This window comes from Plecotus auritus (assembly GCF_963455305.1).
Source record: "Plecotus auritus genome assembly, chromosome: 9".
Lineage (NCBI taxonomy): Eukaryota > Metazoa > Chordata > Mammalia > Chiroptera > Vespertilionidae > Plecotus > Plecotus auritus.
In genome coordinates, this window is record NC_137783.1 from 155,058,117 (window position 1) to 155,073,606 (window position 15,490).

General features: G+C 65.7%; 1 protein-coding gene across 2 annotated transcripts in view; it reads right to left on the minus strand.

Annotated features, from left to right (window-relative positions):
- The window catches only part of SHANK2 (SH3 and multiple ankyrin repeat domains 2), a 196,253-nt gene that overhangs the window by 67,880 nt on the left and 112,883 nt on the right, over positions 1 to 15,490 (minus strand). For both annotated transcript variants that reach the window (XM_080639996.1, XM_080639995.1), the window contains 2 exons: positions 11,551 to 11,633; positions 10,000 to 10,124 (listed from right to left, as the gene is read on the minus strand). In XM_080639996.1, coding sequence (XP_080496122.1) covers positions 10,000 to 10,124; positions 11,551 to 11,633 — 208 coding nt within the window. The remainder of the gene's footprint in view (positions 1 to 9,999; positions 10,125 to 11,550; positions 11,634 to 15,490) is intronic.

The following is a 15,490-nucleotide window of genomic DNA, read 5'->3' on the forward strand; positions in this document are numbered from 1 at the left end:
GGACTGGGAGGAGGGGGAAGTGGGAGGTATCTGTAATACTATCAACAATAAAAAAAAAAATCCATAAAAAAGGACTCCCAGGGAGGTCAGCGCCCTGGAGAGGCCAGCCCCACACAGCTTCCTCATCTTGCTCCCTGCCGCTGACCAACCACAGGAGGTGCAGCTACTGAAACTGACATTCCAGGCCCTCCCTGGACCAGCCAGTCACCCCAACTCCAGCATCTGCCCATTCCCCAAATTCACCTGGAACCTTCCTGACCCTCTAAGCCGGGAGCGGGGGGGAGGGAGAGGGAGAAGGGGGTGTTTAAGGCCTTCAAAATCATTTGGTCTGGCCCTGCCAAGGCATGCGGGTGAGTGAATTACATGTTTGGCCAAACAGAGCAGGCTAAAATGCAAGTGGGTGACTTTGTATGGCCCGAGGATGATGTTCTAAAGATCCAAACGGCCTTTGGCAGAAAAAGGCTCCCCGCCCCTGTGCGAAGGTTCCCCGGAGCCCGCCCTCCCCAGTCCTGCCTGGGGAAACCACTCACCCTACTCCTCAAAGCGAGTGTCCGCACCCTCTCTTTCAGGAAGCCCTTTTCCGCTTTGTCCTGGGGCTCCCCTCCCAGACTGCGGGTTCCCCCAAGAAACTGCGTCTGATCCCGGCGTGTTAAACCCCACCACACACACCAGCCCAAACGTGTGCCTCAGACAGGAACCAAGTCGCAAAAGCGACGCGTACCATCGCTCCCCATCGTCGGAGAACGCTCTCTGCCAGGAACCGTGTTGCGCGCGTCACACACTTTTTTTATTTATTTACAGTTTAAGAAACTGAGGCCAGGAGAGGGCGGGTTCTCCTCCCAAGTTCACACAGCTAAGAAGTGACGGGGCCTGGAGGCAAACCCAGATGCCACGGCACAGCCTGTGCCCTTGACCGAGCTCCTTCCCATCCCCGTTCCATCCAGTGCCCTGCCATCTGCCAGCCCCACGGAGCAGCCGCGAGCACAGCAGCCACGGTCCCCTGAAGGGATTCGGAATCTTTTTCTTTTTTTTTTTTGCCAGCCTGAAATGGAAAGCACTGATGCCTCAAATTAGAACCCCAACATGAGCGAGCCAAGACTTCAGATCTGCAGCCGCTAAGCCGCCCGCACCCACCTTCTCAGCGGGATTCTGAGCTGCTCCTCAGCCCGGACCACCTGTTCCCAGTCAGCGTGGAGGACACGGCGAACCACTCCCCCCCGGGCGCGGGAGGGGCTGTGGCCGTGTGCAGCAAGGGGTGCACCTCCCGGCTCCCAGGGGCTCCCCGCAGAGCGGTGGCCTCGTTAAGAGCCGTGGCGAGCACGGGCTGTGTGATCGGAAGGCAGACCACAGATGCCCGGTGAGCCCTTCTGTGCTGACTTTTCTCTGCCACTAAAGGAATGTTTTTCAACCATCCCCAAGAATTAGGCCAGAGGCTCTGACCTCAGCAAGGCCTAGGCAGGGGGACAGAGAGGCAGGTCAAGATGGCCACAGCCTCTCCTCCTGCATGGATGTGGGTGCAGGCCGCCCAGGAGCAGGGGAGTCCGGGTGGGAAGCTGGCCAGGGGCCCAGAACCAGCACCGCGAGAAGCCACGGAGCTTTGGAACAGAATCGGTCCACACGCAGAGGGACGCAGGGCAGCCGCCGGGGCCCTGCGGTCTTTGCCGTGAAACCAGCAAAACTAGACGGCCGACGTGTCGGCGTGACTCAAGGTCGAGGATGCGCCCGTCGCCCTAACGTCTGGCGCACTGGGTCTCTCACGTCGTTACTGGACGAGACGCCTATTGAAAACGACGTCCGTAAAACAGGAAGAGTTTCTAAGGGGAGGGGTCCACGTGGGCCACCAGCAAGACACGTGGCTGCGCCTGCCACCACACGCCGAGAGGCAGGAGAGAGAAGCGTGAGCTGCGCGCGTGTGGCCAAACAGCTGGTCCGAAAGGAGGCTGGCCCCGTGGGGACCTGGAGGGCTCGGCCTCAGCCCTGGGGTTTGTCGCTAGAGGGCAAACGGGAATCGTGAATAGAAATTCCAAGATTACCTAGAAGCCGGACGCGTGCCAAAACGTAATTGAGCGAGGCGGAGAGTGCCCAGGGAGCGGAGGCGCGAGCCAGATCCGGAGGCGCGCCTGCCAGGGCAGGGCTCGCGCCTGCAGAAGCCTCCGTGACCGGCCGTGCTTGGAACGTTGCTATGCGTGTGCTGACATTGCTACTGCTTGCTCCACTCATGGCCACTGGCTCCCTCTTCGGAGTCAGGAGTCATTCATGACGAGGAAGAACAAGATGATGACCAAAAACAAATACTGATGGGATGCCAACTGTATGCCCAGCACCGCCGGCCGCTTCCCTTAAGACCAAGGCTAGTCCGGCCGGCGTGGCTCCGTGGTTGAGCATCGAACTATGAACCAGGAGGTCACGGTTCGATTCCCGGTCAGGGCACGTGCCCGGATGATGTTTCTCTCTCTCCTTCCCTCTCCCTTCTTCTCGGAAGTCAACAAAAACACATTAAAAAACACCAAGACCGAGGCTAACACTGGGCCCGGAGCTTGGGTGTCACAGGGTTCATCTTGGTGACTTATTCTCACCACCACCCCGTCCGCTGACGGGGACGTGAGACCCAGGAAGTGCGTGCACGTTTGTCACAGGCACAGGAGGGTCAGGAATGGCCCGAGCGCCTCTCCTCCGTGCATGGCATTTCACTTTGATGCTGGGGAGGTGGACCGAGTCCCCCCAGGTTGTAACAGCTGTTCAAAGGTTAGTGTTAGGGTTAGGGTTAGGGCTAGGGCTAGGGTTAGGGTTAGGGCTAGGGTTAGGGCTAGGGCTAGGGTTAGGGTTAGGGTTAGGGTTAGGGCTAGGGCTAGGGTTAGGGTTAGGGTTAGGGCTAGGGCTAGGGTTAGGGTTAGGGTTAGGGCTAGGGTTAGGGTTAGGGTTAGGGCTAAGATTAGGGCTAGGGCTAGGGCTTGGGTTAGGGTTAGGGTTAGGGTTAAGGTTAGGGCTGCAGCTAGGGCTAGGGTTCGGGTTAGAGCCAGGGTTAGGGTTAGGGCGAGGGCGAGCTTTAGGGTTAGGGTTAGTGTTAGGGCTAGAGCAGCCGTGGGCAAACTACGGCCCGCGGGCCGGATCCGGCTGTTCTATCCGGTTCTCTTGCTCTCCCCTCCGCTCCTTACCTTTGAATTTATATTAGTTCACACAAACACTCCATCCATGCTTTTGTTCCGGCCCTCCGGTCCAGTTTAAGAACCCACTGTGGCCCTCTAGTCAAAAAGTTTGCCCACCCCTGGGCTAGAGCTAGGGCTGAAAGTCAGGGTTAGGGTTAGTGTTAGGCCTAGAGCTAGGGCTGAAAGTCAGGGTGCAGGGAAATGTGCCCCCGTGTGCAGGCCATTTCTCAAGCCCTTTTCCCAGCTGCCATCTAAGAAACGTTTAAGAAGTCGCTCCAACAGTCTCTGCGGGAAGCTCCAGGGCATCGGCCTTAATGACCTCCCTCTGTGCCAATCGGGATCATCACACAGCTCCCGGCCGTCTCTGGTGCTCGGGTGCAATAGGAGGTAGAAGTGATTCGCCAACTGGAGCGTCCCTTGGGGGATGAAGGGTGGTGGCGCCCGCGTTTACTGCCAGGGGAAACCTACTTAGGGAAATTACACGCCAAGGGCCTCGGCGGCTTCAGGGCTCAGAGAACAACCAGCACCCGAGGAGCCGGCACCGCAGCCGTCGGTGAGCGGTGGCCCCGGCACAGAGCGCACGCCCGCGAGCTCCGAGCGCCCACAGCCACGCGCCCTGGCCGCGGAGGAACAGTTTTTCTACCCGGCTCCCTCCTCAGGAGTGACTTTCTACTTATCGAATGAATGCCTGTCAAAGCTTAACACTGTCACCTGAGAGCATCCGGGAAGCAGGAACGTCGGAACGGAAGGCAGCCATCGCACCGGAGCCCGTCCCCGAGGGTTACTCTTTCCCGTCCGTCATGCTTCCCTGCGCCTGAAGGAGGGGAGCTGGGGCCACGGAGACGATGTCGCCAGGTCCCCGTGACTCTGCCTTCTCCCCTCGAATGCAGTGCCCAGTCTGCGGGTCCTGAGAACTCCTCTCGCGCATGTGTCCTGGTTAACCCTCACCCCAGGATATTTGCCATTGGTTTATTTTTTTTAGAGTGACAGAGAGGGGAAGGAAGGAGAGAGAGAGAGAGAGAGAGAGAGAGAGAGAGAGAGAGAGAGAGAGAGAGAGAGAGAGACCGGCCAATTGGTTGTCTCCCACACGCACCCTGAACGGGGCCAAGAATCGAACCCGCAGCCCTTCAGTGTGCAGGCCAACACTCTAACCCAGGGGTCCTCAAACTTTTTAAACAGGGGGCCAGTTCACTGTCCCTCAGACCGTGGGAGGATCGGACTATAGTTTTAAAAAAAAAAACTATGAACAAATTCCTACGCGCACTGCGGGCCCGGGACGCGTCGGCTGCTAAGCAGGACAGGCAGCGGCCCCCAGCGGGCCGGATACATGTCCTCGGCGGGCCGCATGTGGCCCGCGGGCCGTCGTTTGAGGACGCCTGCAAACACAAGGGCCGGGGCTTGCATGCACAATTTAAAAAAATATATGTATATTTTTATTGACTTCAGAGAGGAAGGGAGAGAGAACCATCCATGAGGAGAGAGAATCATGGATCGGCTGCCTCCTGCACGCCCCACACTGGGAATCGAGCCCGCAACCCAGGCCTGTGCCCTGACCGGGAATCCAACCATGACCTCCTGGTTCCTAGGTCCACGCTCAGCCACTGAGCCGCACCTGCCAGGCACGTGCACCATTTTTAACGCGTTCGTATTAATCCACAAGCAGGTGCACGCTGTCCCCTTAACCCCTTCCCGGCGGCCGGCCCACCCCCTGGTTCTGGCGACACTGAGCTCTCCGTGTTTTAGATAATTTCCCAGGAAGGGCTCTTGGATGCACCGCTCCCGGGTCAGCGTCACGGTGCGCGTCACCCACGGTCACACGGATGCCTGCAGCGTGTCCGGCAGTTCCTCTTCCCCACGGCACGCGTGAGCGCTGGCACCAGCAGCAGCACGGGCGGCACACGCATTTGCTAATTCGAAGACTAACCCGGCACCTTAGCGTCTGTTTTCGTTCTCATACTTGTCCCATTTTCACACCCAGCACGTGAATGCCTCGCGCACGCGTCGGAACTGCGGAGCCGAGCCAGACCGTGGGGTGGGCCCCGGCCCCCACCCGCCTGCCCCGTGACGGCGGCCTCAGCCTGCCCGGCCTCAGCTTCCTCTCCACACAAGGGGGTGAGGACAGGTGCGGGCTCACAGTCCCCGTGAGGTCAGGGCAGCACGCCGGCAGCCTGGCGGGGAGGACACGGGTCGCGTCTGTCCCCCGAGGTCATGGGCCTGTGCGGTGGTTACTGTGGAGCTGATCGGGGCGACTTGGAAGCAGAAAGGAAAGCCTCCAAGAAACAAAGCTGCCTGCCCGCTGGGGAGCGCACGGAAGGAAGACACGGAACTAACGCGGCACCTGCTTCCACGCTTGTGGAGGGCCACCCACGGGGCTCCGAAGCCAACGGGATCGGCCGCCCGCCGCCACCTGCCCGCCGCCACCCCGCCTGCCCGCCGCCACCCCCCCGCCTGCCCACTGCCACCCCACCTGCCCACTGCCACCCCGCCTGCCCGCCGCCACCCCGCCTGCCCGCTACCCCGCCTGCCCACTGCCACCCCGCCTGCCCGCCAGCCCGCCTGCCCACTGCCACCCCGCCTGCCCACCGCCAGCCCGCCTGCCCGCCAGCCCGCCTGCCCAGCGGAGTGCCTGGCAGGGCCCCAAGGGGTCCTACAAACACGTCTACCCGTGCTCCCGCTCATGGTGCCCACCCTGCAGGTGTGGGCTGGCCACCAGGCCCCGTGCGTCTGCAAGGTCTGCGGTGGCTCTGATGCCAGCCAGGTGTCGCCTAAGGGTCGCTGGACCATCAGTTCGGTGAGTCCCCGGAAGACGTCAAGACGACCCCCCCCGACCTCCCTGTCTCCCTGATTCCTCGATGCAACGCTGTCCCCCGAGCCACACGCCCTCCCCTGACTCACCAGTGACCTTCCCCTGGCTCAGGGGTCAGGAGACTTAACAAGAGAACCTCAAAGGGAGAGAGGGACCCGGGCAAGCTCTGCCACTCACCGGCCTGAGCGGGCTCTGCCGCCACCAGAGGGGCCTCCTCGGGCCTCGCTGTGCCCCCCACCCGCCCCCGCCTCCCATCTCACCTGCACGGAGACACCAGCCTGCCACCCCCCCACACACACACACCGGCTGTCACTGTCCCGGCCGATCGCTCCCGAATGTCCCCACAGGGCGCAGGGCTCCCACCGCCCCCAAAGCTCTCGGGACACTCCCATGTCATCAGCCCTCCTGGGGGCTCGGGCACACGGAGCTGAAACAGTGAACAGGCATCACCTGTGGGGCTGCCACGTTCACAGGACCCTCCACGGCACCCACTTCCCGTCCACCTTCCAGAAGCCAACCACCCTCCTCAGAATCCCCGGGGAAGGGGCCCCGACGGGAACTTCACTCACAGCTTTTGCTTCTTGGCGGCGGGTGAGGGCCGTCCACAAGGAAACGACGCCCAGGACGCCCAGGACGAAAGAACCAACTCCGCCCCGGGGCCCAGGCAGGAGACGCAGCCGGAGCGTCAGCACCGAGGAGCGAGGAGCGCTCGCACGGGGCCTCGGGGCAAGGCCGCGGCCACACAGGACCGGCCCGGCCTCCTGACCGAGCCGAGAGGGGGAGGCCTCTGTGGGTGCTGAGGGCTCAGGAGAGCCAACAGGCACCTCCACGTGGCCCCTCGTCCCTCCCCACGCTCATCTCCAGCGGCGTTTTAAGGAGGAAGGACACATCGCACACACTTTGAGCTCCTTTCCAAGAGCAGTCAGGGAGGGGCTCGCCGGGACGACGTGGTGGGACGAGGACAATGGCCGGCACCTGGGACCCACACCTGGGACCCCACACCTGCACCTGGGACCCCACACCTGCACCTGGGACCCCGCACCTGGGGCCCCGCACCTGGGGCCCACACCTGGGACCCCGCACCTGGGACCCCGCACCTGGGACCCCGCACCTGGGGACCTGGAACCCACACCTGGGACCCCGCACCTGGGACCCCGAACCTTTACCTGGGACCCCACACCTGGGACCCCGCACCTGGGACCCCACACCTGCACCTGAGACCCCACACCTGGGACCCCACACCTGGGACACCGAACCTTTACCTGGGACCCCACACCTGGGACCCCACACCTGGGACCCCGAACCTTTACCTGGGACCCCACACCTGGGAGCCCACACCTGGGACCCCGCACCTGGGGCCCACACCTGGGACCCCACACCTGGGAACCTGGGAACCTGGGACCCCGCACCTGGGAACCTGGGACCCTGCACCTGGGGACCCGCACCTGGGACCCTGCACCTGGGAACCTGGGAACCTGGGACTCTGCACCTGGGGACCCGCACCTGGGACCCTGCACCTGGGGACCCGCACCTGGGACCCTGCACCTGGGACCCTGCACCTGGGACCCCGCACCTGGGACCCTGCACCTGGGAACCTGGGACCCTGCACCTAGGGACCCACACCTGGGACCCACACCTGGGAACCCGCACCTGCACCTGGGACCCCACACCTGGGACCCTGCACTCCAGCAAAAGCTCAGAAGCCCCTCAACGCCAGGGGTGGCTTCTTGCAAAAGCGAAGTCTCAGCTGAGACACGTGAGTCCATTGAAAACAACCTCTACAAGGTCGAAGCTTTTCACTAAAACCGTAAAATGCCATCGGCTGGGAAAATGCAGCTCTAAGGCCGGGAGCGACTTAAATATTCCAGGGGGGGAGGCCGGCAGCTGGGAAAACAGCCCGAAGAAGATGCTCGGGTTTTCAATTCAAGCCCCGAAGGAGAATGCTGAGCCCACCGGGGGGCCTTGGACATGAAGGGCAGGGAGCTGGGCTCCGAGGGTCCAGCCCGTCCGCAGCGGGGCAGGGCCTTGGCTGTGGCGGGCCCCCTCCTCCTGCCCCTTGTGACATCCTAACACCAGCAGAGCCTGCTGACCCTGCAATTCAGAGGGTCCCACAACATAAGGCCTCTTCCAACCGAGTGAAAAGCTGTCAGAGGAGGAGTGTGGCGAGTGGGGAAACTCGTCTTTTTTATCCCCGCCTGTGGGTGTGCTTCCATGCACTTTAGGGAGGGAGGAGGGACGGGGGAGGAGGGACGGAGTGAGGAGGGACGGGGGGAGGAGGAACGGGAGGAGGAGGGACGGGGGGAGGAGGGACGGGGGGAGGAGGAACGGGGGGGAGGAGGGACGGGGGGAGGAGGGACGGGGGGAGGAGGAACGGGGGGAGGAGGGACGGGGGGAGGAGGAATGGGGGGGAGGAGGAACGGGGGGGGAGGAGCGATGGGGGGAGGAGGGACGGGGGGAGGAGGAACGGGGGGGGGAGGAGGAATGGGGGGAGGAGGGACGGGGGGGAGGAGGGACGGGGGGAGGAGGGACGGGGGAGGGAACGTTGCTCGGATGCCGAACACACCCGCCCGTCCTGGGATGGAACCTGCGACCCTTCGGTGCATGGACAATGCTCCAACCACCGAGCCACACTGGCCGGGGCTACAGGGACTCATGCCCCCCGTTTCCACGGGCTTCCATCCGACTGGGCGGCATGCCTTTTCCGCCCAGCCCAGGCGCGCCACGGCCACGGCCAACCAACCCCTGGCAGCTCTGCTTCCCCGGGCAAGGGATGGCCCCAGGCTCGCTCAGAGGCGTCTGCGTCTCTGTGTGGAGGAGGTTATTAAGGAAACAATCGAGGGGCCTACACCAGGGGCCGGCTGACATCGGGGACCTCCCTAGTTATTCAAATCAGCAGACCTAACGAGGTGACACAGACCCCAGAGCAAGGGGAGACTTCTCCACAGCACCCGCTCCCTCCCCGGGGCTGGACGCCCCCCGCTCCCCTCGCTCCGTCTTGAGAAACACACTCGGGAGGTGAGCAAACCACAGCGGGGACACCCCTGGGAAGCTCAGGCGTCACCCAGAGCAATGGCTTCAGGCGACCGCCCGCCGCGGCCTGGGCCGCCTCCTCCACACAACGGCCAAGTGTCCAGCCGGCCGGATGGCAGGACCCCCCCGTGGCCGGCTGGACGCCACACACCCGTCCCCTCCACCTGCACGTGGGTTTCCAACACGGATGAGGCAGGGCTCAGGGTTAGCGTGGAGAAGTGCTTTCCCGAGACGCGAGAACTCCGGCGAGGGCCACGGGCACTCACCCAGCCCCCTAAAAACACTTTTCCAAGGACAACCACTCCGGTTTCCTGAACGGCTCCCAAGAGTAACACATCCGTTTGCACAACACGATGCAAAGTAACACCTCGACCCCGCACCAGGGCCCGGAGCTCAGATGTGCTAGCGACCAGGGCGCTGCTGCTGGAGGCTGCAGGAACAGGGCACCTGCGCCTTTAAGAGCACACCCCCTCCTACCGCCAGCCAAGGCTGATCCCACAGCATCTGAGTTGGCTTCCCTTCTGTGCCATCGGCTTCCAACGCCCCTCTCGTGCCCACGCTCCTTGGTCTTTGAAGGCCACCCTCCGTCGACAGGCCAGTTCCTGCAACTTACCAGTCAGCCACAGGCCTCACGCCAGCCAGAGCCACCACCCTGCCCGCTCCACCTGCCCTCCAGGTGTCCATTCCGACGGTCCCAGCGACACGGCCTGGAGATCCGCACGTGTCCCCGACCTCAGGCGGGCACGCTTCTCTCCCGGCCACGTCAAGGCCCGTGGCCAAGTCCTGCACACATTTCCACCCGCCAGAGGCACAGCCGCGGCCTCAAAGACAACCCAGACACACACGTCCACAGGAAACGGGATCCACGGCAAGGGGGTGACAAACTGAGCGTGCGTCCACGCCAGCCACCGCCGGCACCGCCCACGGGCCCAATGGCCACGCGGTCCAGACCACGGACCCCAAGCATCAGAGAGTCGGCGCTCTCCCCAGCAGAAAGATGCGAACCCTGCGCCCTACCTCGATCAGGAAGTCCCCCGTCCTCAGTCCGGCTTGCCAGGCCACCCCGCCTTCGTCCACGGACTCCAGGTACTGCAGGGCCGGGAACGCCGGCGTCGGCGTGAACTCCTCAATGGGCGTATCCGCTGGGAAGGCAAGGACGGAGAGCTCGTTACAACGTGGCGGACGCGTGCAAGGTGGCAGCCTCACCCCCCGCCCCCGGGACCCTGCGAGGCAGACCCCGTGTCCCCTGTGGGAAGTGGGTGGTCCAGGCCACCGCCCGCCCCCCCGGGGAAGGGCTTGACCCTCGCCATCCCAGGCCAGCAGCCGCTCGAGCAGGGAAGGCGAGTGCGCTCCGGGGCCCCCGCCACACCCCTGGGCCTCTCTGCCAAGGGCACGGACTGGCGAGCTCCACGGTGCGTGTCTGTATGTGCACGCCTGTCATTTTCTTTAAAAGCATCGGTGACTAAACACTTTCAGTTCTAAAAATGGAAAAAGCTCCCCCATAACCACATGGAGCTGCAGAACCACCACAGCGAGCCGCCTGCCGAGGCTCCGTCTGCGGAGACCGCCGGGGAACTCGCCTCGGAGCTCCCCCGGAACCAGCGCTGCTGACCCGGGGGGGGGGGGGGGGTGGCTGCGGGTGCGAGACCCGCTCACGGCCTGTCTCCGTGGGCACCCGGCTTCGGGGCCCCATGCAGCTGCCCCGGGGAAATCCCAGGGCGAGAGGTGGCCTTTCCTGGGGTGTCCTGAGCGGCCAGGGGTGTGGGTGGGAAGATGGAGATGGCCCTTGTGGGGGAGGGGAGGGGAGGGGCGCCCACACAGACAGTGGTGGACACACACACGGGGCCGGTCATCCTCTTTCTCTCTCTCTCTCCCCGGACAGTCAGCGGCAGGTGGGGCCGCGGGAAGGGGGGCGGGAGGAACTTCCACATGCTCACCCGCGCGGCCAGCTGTCTCCTCCGTGGGGAGGCGAGGCGATGCCATTTTGTTTTCTCTCGGAAGGGAAGCCCCCACGTCAAAGGCTGGCGGTGGGGGCTCCACGTGGAACGCAGCCCCGGGATCCCCCACCCCAGGCCCCACCACGCGGGTGCTGCCGGCTCCGGCTGCGGCCGAGGGACCATGGTGCCACGTTTCCTTTGCAAAGTCACCTCAGGGGCAGGCGCCCGCGCACCTGGGGCCGGAGCTCACTCCCCGCGGGGGGCCTCCAGTCCCGGACCTGAGCCCGGGTCCTTGCTCGGTGGCTGGGTCTGGAGGCCGAACCCAGAACCCAGCCACCCAGCAGGGACCAAAGCCGGGGTTTTCAAAAAGGGTGGGGGAGGGAGCGGGAGAGGGGTGCAGGGACGCCGTGCAGGGGGTGAGAGCCGGTGCCAGCAGCCCGCGCCTCCGAGCAGGCGGCAGGTGAAGGCGCCGTTGTCTAGCAACCAAGTGCCCAGGAAGAGGCTGCTCGGAGCTGGGGCATGCCTTTCACGCGGGCGTGCACACACACACACACACACACACACACGCACACGCGCGCGCGCGCACACACACACATGTGCATGCGGCCGGGCGGGGGGCCCCCGCGCCTACCTTTCGCCCCGCGCAGGACAAACCCGAAGCCCTCATTGTCCTTCTTCTGCAGGACCACCGCCTTCTCCTCGGTGATGCAGTCGCTGTGGAGAGAATTCCGGGGACAGCGACCATTACTGTGGCCCGTCCTCACCGTGGCCGCTCCTCCGCCGGGGACGCTCATCATCGCAGCCAATTAATCCCCGGCCGGCCGGCGGCGCGGAGGGAGCTAGGCGGCGCGGGGCGCGGGGGGCGCGCGGCGGCTGGGGCGCAGGCGGCCGGGATAGGCGGGCTGGGGCGGGGAGGGGGGGCCGGGCGCAGGCGGCGCGGGAGCCCGCATGGTGGGGAGGCGCCGGGCCCGGCCGAGCGGCGGCTCCGGCTCCGGCTCCGGCCCGGGAAGCGGGGAGGAAAGTGGCCGCGGGAAGGAGCGCGCCGCTGCGCCAAGCGCCCGGCCGAGGCGAGGCGTCTCCCGCGAGCAAAGCGGAGCGGCGGAGCCCAAATGAGGCAGCAGTTTCCTCCGGGTTCTTGGAGGGGTTCGAAAAAACCCAGTTCTGTCTGCGCCCTGCGTGCGCCGAGCGGAGAGACGCAGCGACCCCTCCCGCTCCGTCCGCGGCAGCGTGGTGCCCCCACAGTCAACCGCGTCACCCGGGGGGCGGGGGGCGGGGGGCGGAGGCTCCGCGGGCGGCGGAGGGGGCGGCGCGCGCGGCGGGCGGGCCCGCGGGAGGCGGTCACTCCGGTAGCACGCGGGCCGCTGACGGCAGGGCTCCTTGGGGGGAGGCTGAGTTTGGGGGCGGGGAGAAGGGGGCGCCCCCTTTGACGATCTAAAGCCACGGCGACCGCCTCTTGCCACCGCATTTGTTTTAAAAGGAAAGAAACCCAAAGGCACAACTTTCATTCCGCTGCCCCAGGCTCCGCGTGGACAGGAAGGGGGCCAGACGTCCCCCCCCCCCACCCCGGGGCTCCGGGTGAGGGGCAGGCGGCAGCAGGACCTTGGCTCCGCCCCCCCCCCCCCCCCCCCCCCGCCTCCCGCGCCTGGGGGACTGCGGCCCCCTCCCCCCACTAAGCCGGGGGCAGGGCCGCTGTAGAGGGTCCCGAGGTTTCTCCAGGGTCCTAGGGCGCAGGCGTGGGAGGACTGGGTGCAAGGAGAAGGGGCCCCCCGGGAGCCCCCCTACAGAAAGGCTGCGGGGGTGGGGGGGCACGGAAGAAACCGGGAGGCCCGTCTGGGAGGGGGTGGCTGAGGGCTCTGGTCCCCCCGACACTGCAGGTCAGTGCCCACCGGCCATCTGCTGCCTGGGGAGGCCATGGCCTCGGTGCACAGCCCCCTGGGAGCAGCCAACCCAGCTGGCAGGGCCCCCCCGCCGGGAGAAGGGCAGGGGCCCCCCAGAGGAGGTGGGCAGGCCCTGGGACCAGCCACGGCAGCAGCGAGAAATTCCCATGGCACAGGGGAGGGGGCAGCTGAGGAGAGGTGGGGGCACAGCTGAAGAAGCACAAGTGTCCTGACCTCTGAGCCCCGCCCCCACTTCGGAGGACTGTGCAGGGGACCAGCAGAGGGGACACACCCCTGAGCCCGCCAGGCCATGCCATCCAGGGTGACCGTCCAGGGTGGACTGAACACCGGAGGTGGGGCTCAGTCCCCGGGCTCCGCCTGCCTCCCACCTGGGGCACAGCTTGCGGAAGGCAGGGGGCCCGGTTCCGGGAGCTGGGTGGTGACTGGGAGCCCCTGGCTCGGCCCCCCCCGCAGCCGCCGGACGAGGTCTCAGACACTCCGGAGCCCAGAGCCATGGGCCCCACGGGCAGGTCACTGGCTGCCCCCGACGTTGAGGAAGTGACAGCTCTCTCAGCCTGTTTCCCCTCCTGTTACAGAGCAGTGAGCACAAACCACAGGCCTCCCGGGGTTCTATGAGGTCGGATGGGTCGATACCCATGATGGCGCAGTGGAATGGAGAGCCCCAGGGAGCCACCCCAAAACCAGCGCCCCCCCAGGGAGCCACCCCCAAACCAGCGCCAGGAACCGCAGTGGCTGTGCTTGGCCAGAACCACAGGAGCCGGCGGGACGGAGGGCTGGAGCCTCCACCAGGCCTCTCCCTCTCCACAGCCTCCCAGCAGGGCGCAGACACGAACTGCCTCCCCCTGCCCCCCTGAACGTCTCCGCAAGGGAAGGCCCCCGCCCCCTGGCTCACTGCGTGCTGGGCAGGTGCAGACCCCAGCCCCCCGCCCCTTCTCCAGGGAAGGGCTCTCCCCGGGCCCCCTGCCACGCAGCCACGCCTTCCGCTCCTAACGCTGCGTGAGCAGCCCCAGCAAGCAGCCCAACCCCGGCCCAGGCTGCCGGCTCGGAGGGCCCTGCGCCCCGTTCTCCTGCCTACTGACCGCGGGGGCAGGGCTTCTGCCCGTGGGCAAGGACGGCGTCGGTGCAAACCCCAGTCCTGCTCTGACCCCAGGGCCACGCGGCAACCACCCTGAGCGGGGTCCGAGTTTGCAGATGCCAAGCCCTTGGGGCCAATGACAAGCCAGTCCCTGGGCCCCGTCCTGGCCCGCTCAGGGCCCCCACCCGTCGGCGAACGTGCTGAGTCACCCCGGGGGCGGCCACGTCCTGTCGCGCCTTCCCGATGACTCCGGAGTCCGGCCTCCCAGCCCCTGGGGGTGTGGCCTAGTGAAATAACTGCCCACCCCAAATGGCCACGCCTCACCTCTTTGCGGCCAGAGGCCACGGACCAGGGGCCACGGTCACGCCCTGCCTTCCTGCAGGGTCCTCTCTGGCTCACGTTCACCCCTGAAGTGCCCCGAACACGTCCGTATAATTCACCCCCCTCCTCGTGTCTGGTTCTATGCAGCGCCCCCAACTCACGCGCCAGGCTCCCTCGGCCTGCCCCCCCACCTCCCCCCAGCACTGGCTAAGGCGTGGGCCCTCCACCCCACACCTTCCAGATGAGGCCCAGCATCACACATTCTCCCGTGAGGGGCCCTCTGAGCACTGCCCACGCCTCTGAGTGCCCTTCTGCCCACTGACCCACTCACGGCGGGCCCCTCGGGGCAACCCTCAGGCCTGTTCCTCCGTGACCCTCCCTAGCGACACACTTCCCGTCCTGGCGGGATGCCACCCGTGTCCCGGCCACGCTCTCTTCAAATGCGTGCTCTGAACGGGACGGGGCACTTGAAGGCACCCTCGTTGCCAGCTTCCCCAGCAGGAGCTGTGGGAGGCGATGGGGCGGGCACCTCGCCCCCCGCAGCCGTGGGGCCGCCCACAGTGCAGCTTAGAGGCCGTGGCGGCGGGATTGTGATGGCGACTCTGGCGCAGGTGGCTGCCGAGCGCGTGAGGAAGGGCGGGCACCTGTTCTCGCTCACGGGGTGGAGAACGTGTGCGGCCGCGAGGTGCTCCCACAGGCGGTGTCCCGGGCGCGGGCCCCGGGCTGCTGTGGGAGACTCAGTCCGTGTCGAAACTCTCCCGGGACTGCACCAGAGAGAGCCCTCCAGGCGCCCGTGTCTCCCCTCCCAGCAGCCCCACTGCGCGCCGCCTGCCTCCGTGGTTCCCGGAACACACCGGAGCCAGACGCTCCCCGAGTCTGCCTCGCGGGACCCCAGGAGGCCCGGCCCAAGGTTCACGGCCCGGCGGGGCCCAGGATGGGGCCAGGAGTGGCAGGTGCCCGTAGCGATGACAGGTGGCGTCAGGATCTGTCAGTCACGGAACAAGCTGTCTCGGCAGCAGGGCTGGGCCTGGCGGGGCCACGGGAAGCCAGGCCCGGGAGCACTCGGGGCCGGCGCTCCGTCTGTCCTGCCCCTCACGGGAGGACCAGGGGCGACATGTAACACGGGACTGCAGGGTGGACCGCACAGCGTGGCCTGGCCAGCTGCCCCTTCTGGCTGCACGGGGTCGGGCTGGTTCTGGGCCTGGAGTTCTGAAGCTGTTGGGGCCGGTGGCTAACCTGCCCGGTGAGTCAGTTTATGAACACAGTCCTTACGGCAC